A 26,822-nucleotide genomic window follows, 5' to 3' on the forward strand; every position below is an offset into this window, starting at 1 on the left:
TGTATTATACTGAAAGGAAAGGGCGCTTAATAGCGAAAAAGAGGATCATGGTTTTTCTACGACATTGGCTATTCCAGCACAGTCCCACCACATGACAAGGAAAAATGTCTTGTCCATGATTGCACAGCTGGCAGTTTAACTTAACAAAATGTCTTTGTGACATTTCAATAAAATTAATTTTTTTTTTTAATTTTTCAGCTTGTGAATAAACAGGAAGCCTCTCAGCACAGAGCGCTTCCCATTCATTCACTGTGCAAAGCAGTCAAGGCTACCGAGAAAAGGGCTGGGGAATCTCTGTCCTCAGCCCCTCTCTCTGTTGCAAAATTGAGACATCAGACCCCTGATATTTCCACAAAGGCCCCCAACAGGGCTCCTAAAAGAATTGTAAATAAAAAATACTGTAAAAAAATAATAAAAGTAAAAAAAACGACTGACATTGTCCACTGCCCAACTGACACCGTCCATGTTTTAATGCATTTTAAAATGTTTGTTTACATTTATAATTTTGAGTCTGTCTGTTTATGTGTGAGAGTATATATATATATATATATATATATATATATATATACACATACACTACACACACACACACGCACGCATGTGTGTTTGAGCTGTGGGGTGCACACCCTCATGCAATAGTCTGTGCACACCAATGACTGACCCGAATGTTATTACAAACACAAAGTCCTGTTACCTTTCTGTATGATCTCATCCAGAACTACCAATAAATTAGGATGAGGATGATCTTTCTTCACTGCATAGAGACATTCCCAGAGTCCAAGCACAGCTCTTCTTCCCTGATCCTGAATATCTTGTAGCAAGGTGTGAGAGAAGCAAGTGACCCCCGATCCTTCTTCTATTGTCCGGTATTTCTGAAACAGACATATTATTCTTACCAGGGAGGTCTGAAACACACATACAGGTAGGGACAAAAGTATGTATACATCACTGATCAGATCATAACTAGTGATGTAACATTTCTGGAAATTTTGAAGCCATGGGAAAAAAACACCTTTGTCCCATTTTTTTTTTGAAAAATTTACATTTTTGAAAAAAAGTGTAGAGTAGTTTTACAAGTTGAAAGTCATTTTGTTACACTGGGAAGGTGAAATGTATATAAAAAAAATTATACTAATTGAAATAAAAGTAAAACTTTATTAGTAAACAAACTAAACTTGCTTTTTGCAATTGTTTTTTTAAGAACTGTATATGTTAAGAACAAGTACCCCTCTTTTCCCTCATAATGATATAAAAGTTTCATGCCAATATACATTTCCAGTTACTGATAATGCTGATCCAGAAGCATATATTGCTCTATGAAGAGCTTGATCCATGTTCTCCTGATTCTGAGGTGTCATTGTCTCTATAAATAAAGGGATTGTGTCCAGCCATGGCCAAAAGTTTTGAGAATGACCCAAATATAAATTTTCACAAAGTCTGCTGCCTCAGTTTCAATGATGGCAATTTGCATATACTCCAGAATGTTATGAAGAGTGATCAGATGAATTGCAATTAATTGCAAAGTCCCTCTTTGCCATGAAAATTAACTTAATCCCCCCAAAAACATTTCCATTGCATTTGTGAAGAAGACATCAGGGCGCCCAAGAAAGTCCAGCAAGCGCCAGGATCGTCTTCTACAGTTGATTCAGCTGTGGGATCGGGGCACCACCAGTGCAGAGGGGGAAAGGAGGGGATGGGGGCACCACCAGTGCAGAGGGGGAGAAGATGAGATGGGGGCACCACCAGTGCAGAGCTTGCTCAGGAATGGCAGCAGGCAGGTGTGAGTACATCAGCACAAACAGTGAGGAGAAGACTTTTGGAGTACGGCCTGGTGTCAAGAAGGGCAGCAAAGAAGCCACTTCTCTCCAGGGAAAACATTAGGGACAGACTGAATTTCTGCAAAAGGTACAGGGATTGGACTGCTGAGGACTGGGGGAAATTTTCTCTGATGAATCCCCTTTCTAATTGTTTGAGGCATCCAAAAAATCCTTGTCCGGAGAAGAAAAGGTGAACCCTAACACCAGTCCTGTGTCATGTCAACAGTAAAGCATCCTGAGACCATTCATGTGTGGGATTGCTTCTCAGCCAAGGGACTAGGCTCACTCACATTTTTTCCTAAGAACACAGCCATGAATAAAGAATGGTACAAAAACATCCTCCAAGAGCAACTTCTCCCAACAATCCAAGAATAGGGATGAGCCGAACACCCCCCGGTTCGGTTCGCACCAGAACCTGCGAACGGACCGAAAGTTCGCACGAACGTTAGAACCCCATTGACGTCTATGGGACTCGAACGTTCAAAATCAAAAGTGCTCATTTTAAAGGCTAATTTGCATGGTATTGTCCTAAAAAGGGTTTGGGGACCCGGGTCCTACCCCAGGGGACATGTATCAATGCAAAAAAAACTTTTAAAAACGGCCGTTTTTTCGGGAGCAGTGATTTTAATGATGCTTAAAGTAAAAAAAAAAAAAAGTGAAATATTCCTTTAAATATCGTACCTGAGGGGTGTCTATAGTATGCCTGTAAAGTGACGCGTGTTTCCCGTGTTTAGAACAGTCCCTGCACCAAATGTCATTTTTAAAGGAAAAAATCTCATTTAAAACTGCTTGCGGGTTTAATGTAATGTCGGGTCCTGGCAATATGGATGAAAATCAGTGAGACAAACGGCATGGGTACCCCCCCAGTCCATTACCAGGCCCTTTGGGTCTTGTATGGATATTAAGGGGAACCCCGCACCCAAATTAAAATAAGGAAAGGTGTGGGGCCACCAGGCCCTATATACTCTGAACAGCAGTATACAGGCTGTAGGTTTGTTGTTAAGTAGAATCTCTTTGTAATTTTGAACGGGTACATTTTTAACGTGTTTAGCTCCAGCCAAAAAATCTTTTTTAAGCTTTTTGGAAAACATAGGGAAGGGTTATCACCCCTGTGACATTTGTTTTGCTGTCTTTCCTCCTCTTCAGAAGATTTCACCTCACTTTTTGTCCCAATGGATTGGAAAGCATCAGTGGAAAGGAGAAATGTTTTTCCCATATTAACTCTTACAGGAGAGAATTTCCCTTCCTAGGGGTAGATTTCATCTCACTTCCTGTTGTCTCCTTCCGTTTGCAAGTAGGAGTCGTTTGTAAGTTAGTTGTTTGAAAGTAGGGTCCTGCCCTATATACTCAGCAGAAATTTGGGCCTTAGGTGTTGCTGTGGCCACAACACTGTAAGCCCTCACAGGGCTCTGCTGTGAAATATTAGATCAAGAATTGTAATTACATGCCCCTGTTGAACAGGAGCTGAAAAATTAGGCCTTAGGCACTGGTGCTGGTGCCACAACACTGCAACCCCTCACAGACACTCTAGTTGGAATGCAGGAACGAGCCCTGCTGCAAAGTATTGCATCAAAAATTGTAATTACACGCCCCTGTTAAACAAGGGCTGAAAAATTGGGCCTTAGGCACTGGTGCTGGTGCCACAACACTGCAACCCCTCACAGACACTCTAGTTGGAATGCAGGAACGAGCCCTGCTGCAAAGTATTGCATCAAAAATTGTAATTACACGCCCCTGTTAAACAGGGGCAGAAAAAATGGGCCTTAGGCACTGGTGCTGGTGCCACAACACTGCAACCCCTCACAGACACTCTAGTTGGAATGCAGGAACGAGCCCTGCTGCAAAGTATTACATTAAAAATTGTAATTACACGCCCCTGTTAAACAGGCGCTGAAAAATTGTGCCTTAGGCACTGGTGGTGGCGCCCAGAACCAAAAATGTTCTTACAAGCTATCAGCGTGATGATTGAGGAGGAAGAGGATAATTACTCAGGAATAGTCACTCAGCATCAGCATAGGCAGTCTTTGAAGGGATCTGAGATTTCAAAAAAAATTATTCAGTTACATCAGCATCAGGTGCTTGGTAGCTGGTGGTGATCCAAGACTCATTCATTTTTATGAAGGTCAGTCGATCGACCGAGTCAGTGGACAGACGCACCCTGTGATCGGTTACCACGCCTCCAGCAGCACTGAATGTGCGTTCCGAAAGAAAGCTGGATGCAGGACAGGCCAGTAGCTCAATTGCATACTGTGCAAGCTCTGGCCAGTGATCCATCCTCAAGACCCAGTAACCCAGAGGATTTTCGGTGGGAAAGGTGTCCAAGTCTGATCTTGCCCCTAGGTATTCCTGCACCATGTAAAACAGACGCTGGCGATGGTTGCTGGAACCGATCATACCTTGGGGCTGCGGACCAAAAAATTGTCTGAACGCATCGGTCAGACGGCCACCTTCTCCACCGCTCCTTCTTTGACTGACCGAAGCCTCAGCAACACGTTGTCCAGAAACAGGAGTTTGTAACCTCCCAGTCTCTGGGAACGCGTTGCACAGACCTTTCTGCAAGGCCTCCCGAAGATGTTTCATCGTCTGCTCCCTCTGCGATGGCAAGATAAGGTCCGCAACCTTACCCTTGTAACGTGGATCAAGGAGGGTTGCCAGCCAGTATTGGTCCTTCTCCTTGATACCACAAATACGAGGATCCTTACGCAGGCTTTGCAGGATCAGGGAGGCCATGCAGCGTAGGTTTGCTGAGGCATTCGGTCCGGAGTCCTCTGGGTCACTAAGGACGACATGGTCCGCAGCCACCTCCTCCCAGCCACGTACAAGTCCATGTGTTTCTTGGGACTGATCCCTTAAAGACTGCTGCTGATGCTGAGTGCCAGGCTCCACCTCCATACTGACACAATCTTCCTCCTCCTCCTCCTCCTCCTCCTCTTCCTCCTCGTCCTCTTCCTGTGTGATCGGTGGGCACGCAGGAACACTGTCTGGATAAAGGGGGCCTTGAGAGCTAAGGAAGTCCTCCTCTTCCTGCCTCTGTTCTGCCTCAAGTGCCCTGTCTATTATTCCACGCAGCGTGTGCTCCAACAGGTGGACAAGGGGGACAGTGTCACTGATGCATGCACTGTCACTGCTCACCATCCTCGTGGCCTCCTCAAATGGTGACAGGACAGTGCATGCATCCCTGATCATGGCCCACTGGCGTGGGGAAAAAAAACAAGCTCCCCTGACCCTGTCCTGATGCCATAGTCGCACAGGTACTCATTGATGGCCCTCTGCTGCGTGTGCAGCCGCTGCAGCATGGCCAACGTTGAGTTCCACCTGGTGGGCATGTCACAGATTAGGCGGTTCTTGGGCAGGTTAAACTCCTTTTGGAGGTCCGTCAGCCGAGCACTGGCATTATATGACCGGCGGAAATGCACACAGACTTTCCTGGCCTGCCTCAGGACATCCTGTAAGCCCGGGTACCTGCCCAAGAACCGCTGCACCACCAAGTTAAGGACGTGAGCCAAACAGGGCACATGGGTCATTTGTCCCTGTCGGAGGGCAGAGAGGAGGTTGGTGCCATTGTCGCAAACCACCATTCCTGCCTTAAGTTGGCGTGGCGTCAACCACCTCTGAACCTGCCCCTGCAGAGCTGACAGAACCTCTGCCCCAGTGTGGCTCCTGTCCCCCAAGCACACCAGCTCAAGCACCGCATGGCATCTTTTGGCCTGCATACTTGCGTAGCCCCTTGAACGACTACGGAGCACCGCTGGTTCCGAGGAAGAGGCCATGGAGGAAGAAGAAGAGGAGGGGGTGGAGGAGAGAGGTGTGTCACAATCATTAGCATTTTGGAGGCGTGGTGGCGGAACAACCTCCAACACTACTGCACCTTGTCCTGCATCCTTCCCAGCTGCCAGCAGAGTCACCCAATGCGCCGTGAAACGTAGGTAACGTCCCTGTCCATGCCTGCTGGACCATGAGTCAGCGGTAATATGCAGCTTACCGCTGACCGCCCTGTCCAGCGAGGCATGGACATTGCCTTCCACATGCTGGTAGAGAGCCGGAATCGCCTTCCGTGAGAAAAAGTGGCGTTTGGATACCTGCCACTGAGGAACTGCGCATTCCACAAACTCACGGAAGGGGGCAGAGTCTACCAACTGAAAAGGCAGCAGTTGAAGTACTAGCAATTTTGCCAAGCTAGCATTCAACCGCTGGGCATGTGGATGGCTGGGAGCAAACTTCTTTCGGCGGTGCAGCAGCTGGGGCAGGGAAATTTGTCTGGTACAATCTGACGTCGGTGTACCAAAATCAGATTGCCCACAAGTACGTGGCTGTGACACACCTAATTCTACACCTTCATTCCTCTCAGTGCAGGTCTCAGAGAGGACTGAAGGTCTAGTGGGGTTGGAAATCTCAGCTGATGAGGAGCAAGCAGAGGTCCTCTTTGTTCTTTGGTGTGGGTCTTTTAGATACGCTTGCCAACGAGCTGCATGGCAGGTCAACATATGTCTGGTCAAGCATGTGGTACCCAAGCGGGAGATGTTTTGGCCACGCGAGATACGCTTGAGACATATGTTGCAAATAGCAGCGGTACGATATGATGCACTCATCTCAAAAAAGGCCCACACCAAAGAACTTTTTGAATAAAGCACAGAGACTGCAGCGCCCTGCACATGTGGAGCTTTGGGGTGTGATGCAGTCAATGTGCTGCCCTTAGGCTGGCCCCTGGAGGGCATCCTGCCTCGTTGGTGATGTGCCTCCTCCTCCTCCTCCTCCTCCTCTCTCCTATCAGGCACCCACGTTGAGTCAGTAACCTCATCATCCCCTCCCTCCTCATCACTGGAGCAAACCTGGCAGTATGCTGCAGCAGGGGGAGCATGACTGCCAGATTGCTGTCCTTCTTGGGCACCCCCTCTGTCCGTGCTCGTGTTACTGCCTTCATCGAGCTCAGTATCATCATCAGAGCCTTCCAAACGCTGGGCATCCTCCTGGAGCATGTACCCAACACTGTGGTCAAACAGTTCGAGGGACTCCTCAGGAGGACATGGTGGGGCTAGGGAAGGAGTCACTGATGACATTGAGCCGAGGGAAGAGGCCGCTGCTTTGCCAGACAAAGTACCCTGGGCATGGGTGAGAGAGGATGAGGAGGATGAGGACGGCTTGGTCATCCACTCGACCAAGTCTTCCGCATGTTGCGGCTCAACATGGCCAGCTGCCGAAAAAAAGGCCAAGCGTGTCCCATGGCCACGTGCTGATGAAGATGCACCGTCTCCACGACCAGCACTAGACACAGAGCCTGCTTGCCCTCTCTTATTGGCTTGTGACTGTCTGCCTCTCCTTCTTGGCCTTCCAGACATACTAATGGCCTGTAGCTGCACTAAGCTGGGATATATATATATATATATATATATATATATATATATATATGTACTGATACTGCAGCTAGCAAAATCAACTGCCTGCCTGTAGTATGAGAACACCACCAACCTTCTACAGGTAGCTTTAGCTGAACACTGTGAGGTGGACGCACCCCACTAACTTGTAGGTTTAGCAGAACACTGTGAGCAGGACGCACCCCACTAACTTGTAGGTTTAGCAGAACACTGTGAGCAGGACGCACCCCACTAACTTGTAGGTTTAGCAGAACACTGTGAGCAGGACGCACTGCACTAACTGTAAATAGTCTAGCTGCCTGACTGTGGTACTAATAGGATCAAAAGAACACCAGCAATTTTCTTTAAAATACTGTAACAAGACAAGCCTGCCTGTCAGTAAGAAGATAACAGGAATGGATCTAGCTGAACACTGTGAGCAGGACGCACCCCACTAGCTTGTAGGTTTAGCTGAACACTGTGAGGTGGACGCACCCCACTAACTTGTAGGTTTAGCTGAACACTGTGAGCAGGACGCACCCCACTAACTTGTAGGTTTAGCAGAACACTGTGAGCAGGACGCACTGCACTAACTGTAAATAGTCTAGCTGCCTGACTGTAGTACTAATAGGATCAAAAGAACACCAGCAATTTTCTTTAAAATACTGTAACAAGACAAGCCTGCCTGTCAGTAAGAAGATAACAGGAACGGATCTAGCTGAACACTGTGAGCAGGACGCACCCCACTAGCTTGTAGGTTTAGCTGAACACTGTGAGGTGGACGCACCCCACTAACTTGTAGGTTTAGCTGAACACTGTGAGCAGGACGCACCCCACTAACTTGTAGGTTTAGCAGAACACTGTGAGCAGGACGCACTGCACTAACTGTAAATAGTCTAGTTGCCTGACTGTGGTACTAATAGGATCAAAAGAACACCAGCAATTTTCTTTAAAATACTGTAACAAGACAAGCCTGCCTGTCAGTAAGAAGATAACAGAAACGGATCTAGCTGAACACTGTGAGCAGGACGCACCCCACTAGCTTGTAGGTTTAGCTGAACACTGTGAGGTGGACGCACCCCACTAACTTGTAGGTTTTGCTGAACACTGTGAGCAGCACGCACCCCACTAACTTGTAGGTTTAGCAGAACACTGTGAGCAGGATGCACTGCACTAACTGTAAATAGTCTAGCTGCCTGACTGTGGTACTAATAGGATCAAAAGAACACCAGCAATTTTCTTCAGGTAGCTGTATTTACTGTAACAAGACAAGCCTGCCTGTCAGTAAGAAGATAACAGAAACGGATCTAGCTGAACACTGTGAGCAGGACGCACCACACTAGCTTGTAGGTTTAGCTGAACACTGTGAGGTGGACGCACCCCACTAACTTGTAGGTTTAGCTGAACACTGTGAGCAGGACGCACCCCACTAACTTGTAGGTTTAGCAGAACACTGTGAGCAGGACGCACTGCACTAACTGTAAATAGTCTAGCTGCCTGACTGTGGTACTAATAGGATCAAAAGAACACCAGCAATTTTCTTCAGGTAGCTGTATTTACTGTAACAAGACAAGCCTGCCTGTCAGTAAGAAGATAACAGAAATGGATCTAGCTGAACACTGTGAGCAGGACGCACCCCACTAGCTTGTAGGTTTAGCTGAACACTGTGAGGTGGACGCACCCCACTAACTTGTAGGTTTAGCTGAACACTGTGAGCAGGACGCACCCCACTTACTTGTAGGTTTAGCAGAACACTGTGGGCAGGACGCACTGCACTAACTGTAAATAGTCTAGCTGCCTGACTGTGGTACTAATAGGATCAAAAGAACACCAGTAATTTTCTTTAAAATACTGTAACAAGACAAGCCTGCCTGTCAGTAAGAAGATAACAGGAACGGATCTAGCTGAACACTGTGAGCAGGACGCACTGCACTAAATGTAAATAGTCTAGCTGCCTGACTGTGGCACTAATAGGATCAAAAGAACACCAGTAATTTTCTTCAAAATACTGTAACAAGACAAGCCTGCCTGTCAGTAGGAATATAACAGGAACGGATCTAGCTGAACACTGTGAGCAGGACGCACTGCACTAAATGTAAATAGTCTAGAAGATAACAGGAACGGATCTAGCTAAACTGAATACAGTGTATATATATATATATATATGCAACACCTGGGATGCATATATATACACAATACACTTTAAGTGCAGCTAACTGACTGACTGTCCTGCCTAATCTAGCTAACTCAAATGAAATGACACTGTCTCTCTCTCTCTCTCTCTAAGCACACCGGAACACACTGCACAGGGCCGCCGTGCAGGCGGCCTTATATAGTGTGGGGCGTGTACTAAATCCCCTGAGCCATAATTGGCCAAAGCCTCCTTGGCTTTGGCCAATTATGGCTCTCTGTTAAGGCGGCGCTGTGATTGGCCAAGCATGCGGGTCATAGTGCATGCTTGGCCAATCATCAGCAAGCAATGCACTGCGATGCAGCAGTGAATTATGGGCCGTGACGCGCCACACGAATTTGGCGCGAACGGCCCATATCGTTCGCAATTCGACGAACGATCGAACAGCCGATGTTCGAGTCGAACATGGGTTCGACTCGAACACGAAGCTCATCCCTATCCAAGAACAGTTTGGTGAGGAATAATGCCTTTTCCAGCATGATGGAGCACCTTGCCATAAGGCAAAAGTTATAACTAAGTGGCTTGGGGAACAAAACATTTTTGGGTCCATGGCCAGGAAACTCCCCAGACTTTAATCCCATTGAGAACATGTGGTCAATTCTTAAGAGGCGGGTGAACAAAAAAAACACAAATTCTAACAAATTCCAAGCATTGATTATGCAAGAATGGGCTGATTGACAACATGCCAGACCGAATTGCAGAGGTCTTGATAAAGAAGGGTCAGCACTGCAAATATTGACACTTTAAATAAACTTCATATCATTGTCAATAAAAGCCATTGACACTTATAAAATGCTTGTAATTATACTTCAGTATCCCATAGTAACATATGTCAGGGAAATTTTAAGCTTCTATCTATAAGCATATCATTTCTTTGAACTTAAAAGCACAAACACAGCTCTCTCATATAATGCCGGGAAAGCACGCTTTGTATCTCTCCAAGTAACACAAACACAGATGCTGGTATCACTTTGAGCTCAGCAGAATCCTCCAGAGAATAGCCAGGCTCCTTTTATTTATACTAAAAACATGGATAACAAAAGAAGGTAGTGGCTTCAGAATCAGCCAGTCAGACACTTGTATTCATTCAAAATAACCAATCACACACATGTATATATTCAAATAGAAATACAGTAGTGATGTGTGAAGATGGTCGTGTGCAGAGCCATGCAGCAAGCACATGGCTGTGAACACGATTGTGTGCACATTCCCACTGCTACCAATGACACGAGCTAAACTCTATCATGGCTCAGTGGGCCATAATTTTGTATGGTTATGCTATGGTTCCCATGTACGTAGATCTGCTTACTTAAGAGTTTAAAGGCGGTCGCCATGGAGTGGCCAGTCCCCTGGTGAGGCATAAACAAACATTCTTAAAAGAGCAAACAGATCTGCCGTGTCCACGGGAAGGTTTCCACAGCCTGTGGTCTTCCACCAACGTTTTTATGTGCGAATACCCTCACATGAGCATATTACAGCAAAACGGACACTGGGGAACATCTGACAACATACATTAATAAAGATTTCCACAACAATATCTGACAGGAATATCTAAAAACACTGAAGCAGCAGACTTTGTGAAGATTTATATTTGTGTCATTCTGAAAACTTTTGGCCACAGCTGTAGTACTGGAAGACACTGCTGGTAAATAATAGTAGAGAGTTTCTGGAATAAGAACTATGAAGGGAAAAGCTCTTCCCACTTTTATTTTGGTCCTCATCATTTCATTCCATAAAGTTTTTTTAATGTATTTAGGGCCCCTCTGGCATGCCAGGATGTGTTTTGTCAGCTTTGTAGCATTTTGGAAAGAATATTTCTTTTCACGATATTTGCAAATTGCAGCTTTGGTTTCAGCAGAAATTGCACTGTGGAAATGTTTCCAAACTCTAGATGTTGGTCTCACCATTTTACTGAGAGGAGGGAAAAAAAACTATTTACTGAGCCGACTATAAGGAAACATTATGGTGTGATGGTGGAGAACATTAATAAGAATTATTTAAAGGTTATTAAGATAAACAGAAACTGTTGTCATCTACTGTATCCCAACAATCACCCAACTACAGGAGGTACAATATGGAGCCCACAAGAAAACTAAACTGGAGCCTTTCCCCTGCAGTGCCCCCTAGTGGCAGAAAAGTACAGTGCTACTTGAATTGTATTCCAGGATTTGCTTGTCTGCAGCTTTAACTTGCAATTATAATTTAAAACGTTACATAAAGTCTCAGAAATATTTATCTAAGGTCTTCATGTAATATAGTTTGAATACTATGAGATATACTACCATATACACACACACTATATTACCAAAAGTATTGGGAAGCCTGCCTTTACACGCACATGTACTTTAATGACATCCCAGTCTTATGCCCGGTACACACGGTCGGATTTTCCGACGGAAAATGTGTGATAGGACCTTGTTGTCGGAAATTCCGACCGTGTGTAGGCTCCATCAGACATTTTCCATCGGATTTTCCGACACACAAAGTTTGAGAGCAGGATATAAAATTTTCCGACAACAAAATCCGTTGTCGGAAATTCCGATCGTGTGTACACAAATCCGACGGACAAAGTGCCACGCATGCTCAGAATAAATAAAGAGATGAAAGCTATTGGCCACTGCCCCGTTTATAGTCCCGACGTACGTGTTTTACGTCACCGCGTTCAGAACAATCGGATTTTCCGACAACTTTGTGTGACCGTGTGTATGCAAGACAAGTTTGAGCCAACATCCGTCGGAAAAAATCCTAGGATTTTGTTGTCGGAATGTCCGAACAAAGTCAGACCGTGTGTACGGGGCATTAGTCTGTAGGGTTCAATATTGAGTTAGCCCACCTTTTGCAGCTACAACAGCTTCAACTGTTCTGGGAAGACTGTCCACAAGGTTTAAGAGTATCTATGGGAATGTTTGACCATTCTTCCAGAAGGGCATTTGTGAGGTCAGGCACTGATGTTGGACAAGAAGGCCTTGCTCGTTGTCTCCACTCAAATTTATCCCAAAGGTGTTCCAATGCAGCCTGTGCCTACCATGAAGCCTGTGTCCAATGCTGCCTGTGCCCACCATGCAGCCTGTGTCCCATGCAGCCTGTGCCCACCATGCAGCCTGTGTCCCATGCAGTCTGTGTCCAATACAGCCTGTGCCCACCATGCAGCCTGTGTCCAATGCAGCCTGTGCCTACCACGCAGCCTGTGACCCATGCAGCCTGTGCCCCATGCAGCCTGTGTCCAAGGCAGCCTGTTTCCCATGCAGCCTGTGTTCCAGACAGCCTGTGTCCCATGCAGCCTGTGCCTCATGCAGACTGTGCCCCCATGCAGACTGTACCCCCATGCAGCCTGTGCCCCCATGCAGCCTGCATGCAATGCAGCCTGTGCCCACCATGCAGCCTGTGTCCCATGCAGCCTGTGTGCAATGCAGCCTGTGCCCACCATGCAGCCTGTGTCCAATGCAGCCTGTGCCCACCATGCAGCCTGTGTCCAATGCAGGTTGTGCCTCCCATGCAGCTTGTGCCCACCATGCAGCCTACTCGTGGAGGGGAAGAGAGGGGAGCTGACGGCGGGATGATCAGAGCAAAGAATATCACAGCTTTAATTTCAATAGATGTGTGTTCCCCCGTTGTGTGCTGTCACATAAGCCTCTTCCCTTGTCCGGGGAAATTTGATACACTTCACCCATCCTAGGATTGGACGGTGATCTGTCTATCAAAGTCCCAGAAAAAGAGGAGGGGCTGTATGTGATGGCGCACAGCAGGGGAACACACAGCTATTGAAATGAAAGCTGTGATGTTCCCTGCTCTGATCATCCGGCTGGCGGTTCCCCTCTCTCCCCTCTGCAATCAGCGGTGCTCGCCCCCCCCTGCTCCCAGGCAGCCCTTCTTGCCAGTGGAATTTTTGAGGGCTGCCATAGCACACTGCTAGACCTTGTGGACAGCCTTCCCAGAAGAGTTGAAGCTGTTATAGCTACAAAAGATGGGCCAAATCAATATTGAACCCTATAAACTAAGATTAGGATGCCATTAAAGTTCCTGTGTGTGTAAAGCAGGCGTCAAATACTTTTGACAATATAGTGTGTATGTATATGTATATATATATATATATATATATATATATATATATATATATATATATATTATACAGTATCTCACAAAACTGAGTACACCCCTCACATTTTTGTAAATATTTTATTCTATCTTTTCATGTGACAACACTGAAGAAATGACACTTGTCTACAATGTAAAGTAGTGAGTGTACAGCTTGTATAACAGTGTAAATTTTCTGTCCCCTCAAAATAACTCAACACACAGCCATTAATGTCTAAACCGCTGGCAACAAAAGTGAGTACACCGCTAAGTGAAAATGTCCAAATTGGGCCCAAAGTGTCAATATTTGTGTGGCCACCATTATTTTCCAGCACTGCCTTAACCCTCTTGGGCATGGAGATGGGATGGAATTGGGGTGGTGGATGGAGCCGGGATGGGATCAGGGGATGGATGGAGCTGGGATGGGATCGGGGGAATGGATGGAGCTGGGATGGGATTGGGGTGGTGGATGGAGCTGGGATGGGATCGGGGGAATGGATGGAGCCGGGATGGGATGGGGGGAATGGATGGAGCTGGGATGGGATCGGGGTAATGGATGGAGCTGGAACGGGATCGGGGAATGAATGGAGCCAGGATGGGATCGAGGGGAATGGATGGAGCTGGGATGGGATCGGGGGGAATAGATGGACCTGGGATGGGATCGGGGGAATGAATGGAGCCGGGATGGGATCGGGGGGGAACGGATGGAGGAGGGATGGGGCTAGGATGGGATCAGGGGGAATGGATGGAACCGGGATGGGATCGGGGGGGAATTCAGATAGGATGGGGGGAGGATAGAGCTTGGGAGGGAAGAGAACTTGTGTTTGGGGGGGTCAAACATCAAATCTGCCCCCCTCCTAATATATGTATAGTTTATACTATAAAACAAAATTGCTGTGCGCTGCTAAAGTGTTCAAGTTCGACTTAAAGAAAAGGTGACAACCCTAAGGAGGGAAGATATTTTTTCTGCCATAGTGATGCTTGAGGGCTGAAGGGAGATGGGATGTCTCTGATGGAGACCGTCTGGCTCTTCCTGTCCTGCACCTGTCAGAGAGGAGGGGGAGTGGAGTAGGCGGGCCGGAACTTGGGAGAGGAGCTGCAGCCATGGCAGTCAGTGGAGCCTGGGGGCAGAGGCTGAAGTTCGCAGCGCTCGAGGCTGTGCTGCACCACCTTTCTGTGTCACATTTTGAAGAGCTGGGTAAAGATTAGAGGAGAGCTGGCGCCAGCATTAGCACTTCTTGGGAACCTTTAACTTTGGCGCCCCCCTTCTTCTGGCTCCCTCAGGCGGCCACCTTGGATGCCTTATGCTGGCGCCGGCCCTGCCTTGACTTTACAGAGAAAGTCAAGGTTTGCACATAACTTCAGCAATAATGATATTCACATGTGATTATCTCTGACATAGACATTTATCACAATTCATTGGGAATTATTTTTTCCTTACATCTGTGTTTAAGACATTCCGAGATTTTAGCTCTCTCAGGAGGGCCCCAGTGTCCATGTTCTCCAAGACGTTGGCCAGATCATCTTTGTAATACTCGCATATCCTCCTCAGTGATGAATCGGAATATGAAGACAGCTGTTGGTGGAACACTTCAATGTCATCTATAGAAACACAGAAAATAGATTTACAGGGTTGTGGATTCAACTCAGATCCCACATTTTCAGGAACTGGGGAAATCTATATATTTGTATCTTTTAACCTTTGATTTGTACTACTTTGTAATACAGTAATACCTTGGATAATTTGTTCCAGGAACATGCTTGTAATCCAAAGCACTTGTATATCAAAGCAAATGTCCCCATAAGAAATAATGGAAACTCAGATGATTCGTTCCACAACCATTTATTCATAAATCCTTCAGTTTATAGTCCATATAAAAAGATTATAGTTATGTAACCATAAAATGTCCATCCACAAATGGAAGCCTCCACAAGGGGATTACAAGCAAAATCTAGCAGGAGCTCCAGAGTATAAAAGAGAAGAGAGGCGCCTCTAAATGTAGCAATATGGTAACATTTAACCACTTCAGCCCCGGAGGATTTGACTGCTCAACAACCAGAGCACTTTTTACAATTTGGCACTGCGCTTCTTTAACTGGTAATTGCGCGGTCATGCAATGCTGTACCCAAACAAAATTTGCGTCCTTTTTTCCCACATATAGAGCTTTCTTTTGGTGGTATTTGATCACCTCTGTGATTTTAATTTTTTGTGCAATCAAAACGGAAAAAGACAAAATATTTAAAAAAAAAAAAATGATATTTTATTCTTTTTGTTATAAAAAAAATTAATAAACTCAATTCTAGTCATACATTTAGGCCAAAATGTATTCAGCCATGTCTTTGGTAAAAAAAAGTCCATGAGTGTATATTTATTGGTTTGTGCAAAAGTTATAGCGTCTACAAACTAGGGTACATTTTCTTGAATTTAGGCAGCTTTTAGTTTATGACTACCTATCTGATTTCTTGAGGTGCTAAAATGGCATGGCAGTACAAACCCCCCCCAAATGACCCCATTTTGGAAAGTAGACACCCTAAGGAAATTGCTGTGGGCATGTTGAGCCCATTGAATATTTTATTTGTTTTGTCACAAGTGATTGAAAAATGACAAAAAAAAAAAATTACACAAAGTTGTCACTAAATGATATATCGCTCACACATGCCATGGTAATATATGTGGAATTACACCCCAAAATACATTCTGCTGCTTCTCTTGAGTATGGGGATACCTCATGTGTGAGACATTTTGGGAGCCTAGCCACGTACAGGACCCTAAAAACCAATCACTGCCTTCAGGCTTTCTAAGGGTGTACATTTTTGATTTCACTCCTCACTACCTATCACAGTTTTGAAGGACATAAAATGCCAAGATGGCACAAAACCCCCCAAATTACCCCATTTGGGAAAGTAGACACCCCAAGCTATTTGCTGATAGGCATGTTGAGTCCATGGAATATTTTATATTTTGCCACAAGTTGCGGAAAAATTATTTTTTTTTTTTTGCACAAAGTTGTCACTAAATGATATATTGCTCAAACTTGCCATGGTTATATGTGGAATAACACCCCAAAATACATTCTGCTACTTCTCCTGAGTACGGGGATACCACATGTGTGAGAATTTTTGGGGGCCTAGCTGTGTACAGGACCCCAAAAACCAATCACCGCCTTCAGGCTTTCTAAAGGCGTAAAATGGTGATTTCACTTCCTCACTACTTATCACAGTTTCAGAGGCCATGAAATGCCAAGATAGCACAAAACACCCCAAATGACCACATTTTGGAAAGTAGACACCCCAAGCTATTTGCTGATAGGCATGTTGAGTCCATGGAATATTTTATATTTTGCCACAAAATGGCAATATGTGCAACTTTTTGGCAGTCTAACCGCATACAGGACCCCAAAAACCAAGCACCGCCTTCAGGCTTTCTAATGCTCCGTACACACGGTCGGACTTTGTTCGGACATTCCGACAACAAAATCCTAGGATTTTTTCAGACGGATGTTGGCTCAAACTTGTCTTGCATACACACGGTCACACAAAGTTGTCGGAAAATCCGATCGTTCTAAACGCGGTGACGTAAAACACGTACGTCGGGACTATAAACGGGGCAGTGGCCAATAGCTTTCATCTCTTTATTTATTCTGAGCATGCATGGCACTTTGTGCGTCGGATTTGTGTACACACGATCGGAATTTCCAACAACGGATTTTGTTGTCGGAAAATTTTATATCCTGCTCTCAAACTTTGTGTGTCGGAAAATCCGATGGAAAATGTGTGATGGAGCCTACACACGGTCGGAATTTCCGACAACAAGGTCCTATCACACATTTTCCATCAGAAAATCCGACCGTGTGTACGGGGCATAAGGGGGGAAATTTTTGATTTCACTCCTCACTACCTATCACAGGCCATGAAATACCCAGATAGCACAACCCCCCCCCCCTCCAAATGACCCCATTTTGGAAAGTAGACACCCCAAGCTATCTGCTGAGAGGCATGTTGAGTATTTTGCAGATCTTGCTTTTTGTCACAAAGTTTTGAAAATTGAAAAAAGAAAAAAAATATATTTTCTTTCTTCATTTTCAAAAATAAATGAGATCTGCAAAATACTCACCGAGCCTCTTAGAAAATACCTTGGGGTGTCTACTTTCCAAAATGGGGTCATTTGGGGGGGGGGTTTGTGCTATCTGGACATTTCAGGGCCTCTGTAACTGTAACAGGTAGTGAGGAGTAAAACCACAATTTTACGCTTTTAGAAAGCCTGAAGGTGGTGCTTGGTTTTTGGGGTCCTGTAAGTGGCTAGACTCCCAAAAAATCCCACACATGAGGTATCCTCGTACACAGGAGAAGCAGCAGAATGTATTTTGGGGTGTAATTCCACATATAACCATGCCATGTTTGAACAATATATCATTTAGTGACAACTTTGTGTAAAAAACAAAATGTAATTTTCCCGAAACTTGTGGCAAAATATCAAATATTCCATGGGCACAACATGCCTATCAGCAAATAGCTTGAAGTGTCTTCTTTCCAAAATGGGATCATTTGGGGGGGTTGTGCTATCTTGACATTTCATGGCCTCTGAAACTGTGATAGGTAGTGAGGAAGTGAAATCACCATTTAACGCCCTTAGAAAGCCTGAGGCCGGTGATTGGTTTTGGGGTCTTGTACGCGGCTAGGCTCCAAAAAAGTCTCACACATGTGGTATCCCCGTACTCAGGAGATGCAGCAGAATGTATTTCGGGGTGTAATTTCACATATGCCCATGGAATGTTTGAGCAATATATCATTTAGTGACAACTTTGTGCAAAAAAAAAAGTGTAATTTTCCCAAAACTTGTGACAAAATATAAAATATTCCATGGACTCAACATGCCTATCAGCAAATAGCTTGAGGTGTCTACTTTGCAAAAAGGGGTCATTTGGGGGGGGGGGGGGGTTTGAACTGTCCTGGCATTTTATGCACAACATTTAGAAGCTTATGTCACACATCACCCACTCTTCTAACCACTTGAAGACAAAGCCCTTTCTGACACATTTTGTTTACATGAAAAAATATTTCTTTTTGCAAGAAAATTACTTTGAACCCCCAAACATTATATATTTTTTTAAAGCAAAGGCCCTACAGATTAAAATGGTGGGTGTTGCAATTTCACACAGTATTTGCGCAGCGATTTTAATTTTAATGCACTAAAACACACTATATTGCCCAAATGTTTTATGAAATAAAAAAGATGATCTTATGCCGAGTACATGGATACCAAACATGACATGCTTTAAAATTGCGCACAAACGTGCAGCGGCGTCAAACTACATACATTTTTAAAGCCTTTACAGGTTACCATATTAGATTTACAGAGGAGGTCTACTGCTAAAATTACTGCCCTCGATCTGACCTTTGCGGTGATACCTCACATGCATGGTGCAATTGCTGTTTACATATGACACCAGACCAATGCTTGCCTTTGCCTTTGCGCATGAGTACGGGAGGAAAGGGGTGCTTTTTTTTATATTATTATTTATTTTGCTTTTTTATCATATTTTTAAACTGCTCCTTTCATTTTTTTTTTTTATAATTTTTATTGTTATCTCAGGGAATGTAAATATCCCCTATGATAGCAATAGGTAGTGACAGGTACTCTTTTTGAAAAAATTGGGGTCTATTAGACCCTAGATCTCTCCTTTGCCCTCAAAGCATCTGACCACACCAAGATTGGTGTGATAAAATGCTTTGCCAATTTTCCAATGGCGCTGTTTATATCCGGCAAAACCTAAGTCATAAAATGCTTGTAGCTTCCGGTTTCTTAGGACATAGAGATATTTGGAGGGTTCTGGTCTCTGATCAGCTCTATGGTCAGCTGGCGGAACCACCGGCTGCATTCTCAGGTTCCCTGTTAATTTTTTCATGCAGCCTGTGGGCTGAACGAAAAAAAGAGACTGATCAGTGGGTATGCCCACCATTAGAATACCGCCCTTCATCCACCCACTTCTAATGATGGGCATACATGCACCATTTTTTTTTAACTGTGGTGGTGAAATCACCTACGACAGCCCTGGAGTCACGGCTTTATGTATCGTGGGAGCAACTGCTGTTGCTGTCAAGATAAATAAATCAGTGCTGCAGCTGAATGGTGTACCTGCTAAGCAAATGATGGTTAACAATAAAACAAAGTAACATTACAGTATAACAGTAAGACTTACCATACCTGCAAAGCAAATACAATAAAACATAGTAAAAATAAAACATTGCAATCTGTGCCTAAAAAAATATATGCCGAAGCATGGGGGCAATCCACCCCTAATGTTAGGAGCAAATTGCTCCTCCACCCCTGCCCCCATGCTTCGGCATATATGCTCTTTTTTTTAACTGTATCGTGGGAGCAAACGCTGTTGCTGTCAAGATAAATAAACCTGTGTTGCAGCTGAATGGCGTACCTGCTAAGCAAATGATGGTTAACAATTAAACAAAGTAACATTACTGGGGGGCGTGGCTTGGTGCTCAGCGGGAATGAACGCTGATTAGAAAAGCTCCTCACACCCATGGCTCTTAATCCCCCTCCAGCCCGCTCGTTTTGGATATGGGCAAGAAGGACAAGTGCACTACAGGTCCCAGCCAGCAGCGATCGCTTTCGGTGCCCGGAAATTGCAGTATACCGGAGTGCTTCAGCTCACAAACCCCACGAACGAGAGGCCGAACTGGACCAAAGATGACGACGCTACACCACGAGGCAGACCCCACTGAAGACTCCCTGTCAGCTGTGGAGGATCTGGTAAGGGACACAGATTACACAGATCATCCAGTACAGCTATCAGAGATGACACAGATAGCAGCTGACATACAAAAATACCTTTTCTTCAGCTATAACTGAACTGAAAGCTGACCTGCTTTCCCTTAATGAGAGGCTATTCAGCACAGAGAAAGCTGAAGCTAAAAGAGACAGGGCTATAGAGCACCTGGGATCTGTAGTGCATGCCCACGCTAACCACTTTATTCATGTAAACAGACATATGGAGGACCTTGACAATAGGGGGAGAAGACAAAATATTAGAGTCAGAGGGATCCCTGAAGCCATAGAATCTGCCCAGATAAAATCAGCACTACAAGCTGTTTTTAATGAACTCCTGGAACGCCCCAAAGATACGGATATAGAATTTATCAGGGTTCACAGGGCACTGACTCCATGCCCTACAGACACAGCCCCTCCGAGAGACATTATATACAAAGCTTCTCACTTAAGGAGGAAATTCTAAACAAATCCAGAAAGAATGATCACATCATTTTTAATGATCAGCCTATATCCTTATTCCAGGACCTTTCTCATATTACCCTCAAAAACAGGCGAGCACTGCGTCCTTTGTTGGAGGTACTAAGAGAGAAGGGTGTTCCATATAGATGGAAGTTTCCTTTCGCCCTCAATGCCACATATCAAGGCAGACAATATTATCTGCGTTTACCAGAAGACATCGCAACATTCTGCGAGCAATTGCACTTACCACTAATTGATCTCCCTGAGTGGTACCAGGAATTCTGGATCCCATCACATGGCTCAACACCATACCATTCCCCACAGGCTTCACCAATAAAGCCACCTTCTTCCAAGAAATCTAAACCTAACAAACGCACAGGCCCACGCGGCAAGTTTTCTCATTCGGCCACAGGATTCAGGTTCCAGGGAGAGACCTGAACAGAGTATACATGCTTGAAAGTTTACTCCTGCAACACTGCGGAGGCTATCTACGGATGCAGATATGCCCCTCTTGTCTTACTCGTTCACTGATAAAAATGCTCGTTTTTTTTTGGATTCAGTTCTTTTTACGGTTAGATACCATTGATCTCATGATGATCAGATGAACACAACTCACATTTTCTCTTCCTTTTGTTTTGCACTTGTATTTGAAACTGATATTCTATAATGGATGCCGTTTATGCATTAAAAAATACTGGCAGTTATTCTTATAGGGATGTTATATCCACAGAGGACACCTAGTGACACTTCTGGGTAATGCACTTGAAGCTCTTCAATCAAGCACAGGAGCCCTTTTTTTTTCTTCTCCATTACAGCAGATGACTTTGCTGCTTAGCTGTTTAGAGAGCAGCATCACAGGAGTTTGTCAGATGTTTAAACAGGAAGAGATGCTTACTCATAAGCATAGTAAGAAGAATAATATAATATCATATAGAGACATTTCAAGAATTCTCATACTTTGCAGTTTTTCATTTAGAGGCCTTGGGAAAGGATCAGAGGGGGGTTTCGGGTGTGGAATCCAGATGTTCAGGGGGTGAAGGAAAATGCCCTCACTATTCAATACTGCCAATATTATCTTGTTTCTTTTCACAGGGTGACGCCGTTGTCATCTTAAGGGCTGAAATGTTTAGGTAAACCAACAATAGTGTACGCAAGGAAAAAAGGTATGAGTTAGCTGTGAACTTTACAGACAAAGTAATATTGTTTACTGTTACCCAGGGCCCAGGTACGAGACTATATGGACTCTGAAATTAGAGTGAGCTTGGCCTGGCCGAAATTTAAGTAATTCATATCCTAGTTGTCATGTTTTTTCATAATGTTTTATTATTTTTCAGCTTAAACCTAAAGTGGGGACACTTGTCCGAATTACTGTTAGTGCTACATTTAGGGCTGGAAGGGGCACAGTTGCTCCTTTAAGACACTTTTATATAATGGCCGCGGGAGGTGTTTGGAGAATTTTCAGATATAGACACATATCATACTATACAAATTGCAGTTAATTCACTCTCTTATATTTACACTGTAGCACCTCCCACAGCCTCTACCAGAGGATTACATATGGCAAACTAGATGAGTGAGTAATCCCCTATTTCTCTCTTTAGGTTGCTAATCAGAGACGTATATTACCATTCATCTCTTCTTCTCCTACTCTTATCTCTCTTGATAGGAGCTCAAGCTTTCTACTTTCTTTTTCTTTCTACTTTCTTTTTCTCTCTCTCTCAACATTTACCTGAGACACACCCAAAAAACGTACTTCCATACTTAAAGAAATAAAGAAAATCACTCCAATGGTAGTTTTCTTGCAAGAAACGCATTTTAAATCAGGGACAATCCAAACAATTGGAGACAAGCATTATCCCCAGGTTTTTCAGGTCATGAATCCCAACTCTAAGTCCAAGGGGGTCTCTATCATGTTACATAAGTTTGTTGGGATAGATATTTTACAACATTATGCAGACGCTCAGGGGAGATTTCTGTTCCTCAAAGGCCACTGGGCAGGGATTCCCATAACGTTGGCGAATGTGTATTTTCCGAATACCGCCCAAGTTTCGTTTTGCCAAACTATGATTGCCCAGGGTTGTATTGTTTTAGGCGAGGAATTTAATCTACCATTAAATCCATTTTAAGACACGTCTGATTGCACATCCAGTGTACCATATAAAAAAACTTAAGAAATTAAAGTAGTTATTGTCTTCCCACACATTAGTAGACACGTGGTGCACAGCAAATCCTACAGTTAGAGATTTTTCATACTTCTCAACCTTACACAATAAACACATGCGCATAGACTATATTTTCTTATCACAAAGAGATTTTCCGTTATTACGATCAGCAAAGATTGGCATCAAATCCCTTTCAGATCACTCACCCATCTCTCTATCTCTTCATTCCCCAACACATGGTACATATAAAAGTACGTGGAAACTGAACCCATCTTTACCCACTGACACGCAAGCTCATACAAAGGTGTCAGAGGCTATCAAAGCATATTTCAGTGAAAACACTTCGGAGGAAATATCCCCATTAACTACATGGGCAGCTCACAAGTGTGTGATTAGGGGGGAATTCATTAGATTGGGGGCTAAAAAGAAAAGGGAAGCAGAGAGAGAGAATTAAATGACAGTGACTAGGATAAGCAATTTAGAAGCTCAACATAAACAATCAATAGCCATAAATGTAGCTATCGAACTACTGGAACTATGTAAACAACTGCAATCCATATAAAACCTGAGAGCACAGAGAATCCTTTTTCTTAAAAAAGGCTTTTTCTATGAACATGGTAGTAAAACAGGGAAATCCTTAGCGAGAGCATTGAAAGAGACACAACTTTCTACAAACATAGCGGCAATTAAAAACAAACATAACCAATTGATACATGAGACAGACAAGATAGCTCAAGTTTTTCACAATTATTACACGGAATTGTATAATCTACCACATACACATAAGCCAGCTGAATTAATTGGAACACGTTCCCAATTAATCCGGCAATTCCTTGTAGAAAGTGGTTTACTGGTCTTAAAAGAACAGGCTACACAACAACTAGAGCAACCAATTACGGAAGATGAATTACTACAGGCAGTCAAATCACTTAAATCAGGAAAAATCCAGGCCCAGACGGTTTCACCGCACACTACTACAAAGCTTCTCTGTCACTTTTGCTCCCACACCTCCTGAAAGCCCTGAATTATCTTAAAGATAATAGTAACGTCCCTGATGATTTTTTGAGGGCTCATGTCACTATATTACCTAAACCTAATAAAGACCCATTAGAATGCTCCAATTATAGACTGATTTCGCTTCTCAACATAGATTTGAAACTTTTTACAAAAGTACTAGCAAATCGATTACGTCCATTATTACATATGTTGATTGGTCCAGAGCAAGTTGGCTTCATGCCTGGGAGGGAAGCTAGGGATAAGGTGACAAAAGCCTTAAATCTAATTCACAGGGCGCACTCCGATGGTCTCGAAAGTATGCTTCTCTCCACCGACGCAAAGAAAGACTTCGACTGAGTGTCGTGGGACTAGGGATGAGCCGAACACCCCCGGTTGGGATCACACCAGAACACGCAAACGGACCGAAAATTTGCACGAATGTTAGAACCCCATTGAAGTCTATGGGACTCGAACGGTGCAAACAAGACAGGGACTGTAGGTTTGTTGTTAAGAAGAATCTGTTTGTAATTTTGAACTGGTACATTTTTAAAGTGTAGCTCCAGCCAAAAAATCTATTTTTAAGCTTTTTGGAAAACATGGGGAAGGGTTATCACCCCTGTGACACTTGTTTTGCTGTCTGTGCTGCTCTTCAGAAGATTTCACCTCACTTTCTGTCACAATGACAAATGTTTTTAGAAAATTTGGGGTTTTTAGTGAAGCAAGGATTGGTGATAAAGCATCAGTGGAAATGAGAAACGTTTTTCCCATATTAACTCTTACAGGAGAGAATTTCCCTTCCTAGGGGTAGATTTCATTTCACTTCCTGTTGTCTCCTTCCGTTTGCAAGTAGGAGTCGTTTGTAAGTTGGATGTTTGAAAGTAGGGGCCTGCCCTATATACTCTGCAGAAATTGGGGCCTTAGGTGTTGGTGTTGCCACAACACTGTAAGCCCTCACAGGGCCCTGCTGTGAAACATTAGATCAAGAATTGCAATTACATGCCCCTGTTGAACAGGGGCAGAAAAATTGGGCCTTTGGTGATGGTGGTGGTGCTGGTGCCACAACACTGTAAGTCCTCACAGTTACTCTTGGTGGGCACTGGAACGGGCCCTGCTGTGAAATATTAGATCAAGAATTGTAATTACATGTCCCTGTTGAAAAGGGACAGAAAAATTGGGCCTTAGGCACTGGTGCTGGTGCCACAACACTGCAAGCCCTCACAGATACTCTAGTTGGAGTGCAAGAATGAGCCCTGCTGCAAAGAATTGCATAAAAAATTGTAATTACACACCCCTGTTAAACAGAGGCTGAAAAATTGGGCTTAGCCACTGATGCTGGTGCCACAACACTGCAACCCCTCACAGATACTCTAGTTGGAGCGCAGGAACGAGCCCTGCTGCAAAGAATTGCATCAAAAATTGTAATTACACTCCCCTGTTAAACAGGGGCTGAAAAATTGGGCCTTAGCCACTGGTGGCGGTGCCCAGAAAAAAAAATATTCTTACAAGCTATCAGCATGATCATTGAGGAGGAAGAGGATAGTCCCTCAGCATAACAGGATAGTCACTCAGCATCAGCATAGGCAGTCTTGAAGGGATCTGACATTTCAAAAAAATGTATTTGGTTACATCAGCATCAGGTGCTTGGTATCTGATGGTGATCCAAAACTGATTCATTTTTATGAAAGTCAGTCGATCGACTGAGTCGGTGGACAGGCGCACCCTATGATCGGCTACAAAGCCTCTAGCACCACTGAATGTGCGTTCCGAAAGAACGCTGGGTGCAGGTGAGGCCAGTAGCTAAATTGCATACTGTGCAAGCTCTGGCCAGTGATCCATCCTCAAGACCCAGTAACCCAGAGGATTTTTGGTGGGAAATGTGTCCAAGTCAGATCTTGCCCCTAGTTATTCCTGCACCATGTAAAACAGACGCTGGCGATGGTTGCTGGAACCGATCATACCTTGGGGCTGCGGACCAAAAACTTGTCTGAATGCATCGGTCAGACGGCCACCTTTCCTTCTTTGACTGACTGAAGCCTCGGCAACACGTTGTCCAGGAACAGGAGTTTGTAACCTCCCAGTCTCTGGGAATGCGTTGCACAGACCTTTCTGCAAGGCCTCCCGAAGATGTTTCATCCTCTGCTCCCTCTGTGACGGCAAGATAAGGTCTGCAACCTTACTCTTGTAACGTGGATTAAGGAGGGTTGCCAGCCAGTAATGATCCCTCTCCTTGACACCACGAATACGAGAATCTTTCCGCAGGCTTTGCAGGATCAGGGAGGCCATGCAATGTAGGACATTCGGTCCAGAGTCCTCTGGGTCACTAAGGACGACATGATCCGCAGCCACCTCCTCCCAGCCACGTACAAGTCCATGGGTTTCTAGGGACTGTAAATTAACCCTTAAAGACTGCTGCTGATGCTGAGTGCCAGGCTCCACCTCCATGCTGACACAATCCTCCTCCTCCTCGTCCTCTTCCTGTGTGATCGGCGGGCACGCAGGAGCACTGTCTGGAAAAAGGGGGCCTTGAGAGCTAAGGAAGTCCTCCTCTTCCTGCCTCTGTTCTGCCTCAAGTGCCCTGTCCATTATTCCACGCAGCATGTGCTCCAACAGGTGGACAAAGGGGGACAGTGTCACTGATGCATGCACTGTCACTGCTCACCATCCTCGTGACCTCCTCAAATGGTGACAGGACAGTGCATGCATCCCTGATCATAGCCCACTGGCGTGGGGAAAAAAAAAACAAAACAAGCTCCCCTGACTCTGTCCTGGTGCCATAGTCGCACAGGTACTCATTGATGGCCCTCTGCTGTCTGTGCAGCCACTGCAGCATGGCCAACGTTGAGTTCCACCTGGTGGGCATGCCACAGATTGGGCAGTTCTTGGGCGGGTTAAATTCCTTTTGGAGGTCTGCCAGCCGAGCACTGGCATTATATGACCGGCAGAAATGCACACAGACTTTCCTGGCCTGCCTCAGGACATCCTGTA

At 44.7% G+C, this 26,822-nt stretch overlaps 1 protein-coding gene across 1 annotated transcript in view; it reads right to left on the reverse strand.

Annotated features, from left to right (window-relative positions):
- The window catches only part of LOC141117590 (NACHT, LRR and PYD domains-containing protein 3-like), a 129,231-nt gene extending 114,039 nt beyond the window's left edge, over positions 1-15,192 (reverse strand). The window contains exons 1-3 of the mRNA XM_073610512.1: positions 15,168-15,192; positions 14,875-15,035; positions 680-872 (exon numbers count right to left, since the gene is read on the reverse strand). Coding sequence (XP_073466613.1) covers positions 680-872; positions 14,875-15,035; positions 15,168-15,192 — 379 coding nt within the window. The remainder of the gene's footprint in view (positions 1-679; positions 873-14,874; positions 15,036-15,167) is intronic.
- Positions 15,193-26,822: the final 11,630 nt, after the last annotated feature.

Source organism: Aquarana catesbeiana, linkage group LG13, assembly GCF_042186555.1.
Source record: "Aquarana catesbeiana isolate 2022-GZ linkage group LG13, ASM4218655v1, whole genome shotgun sequence".
NCBI classification, from domain to species: domain Eukaryota; kingdom Metazoa; phylum Chordata; class Amphibia; order Anura; family Ranidae; genus Aquarana; species Aquarana catesbeiana.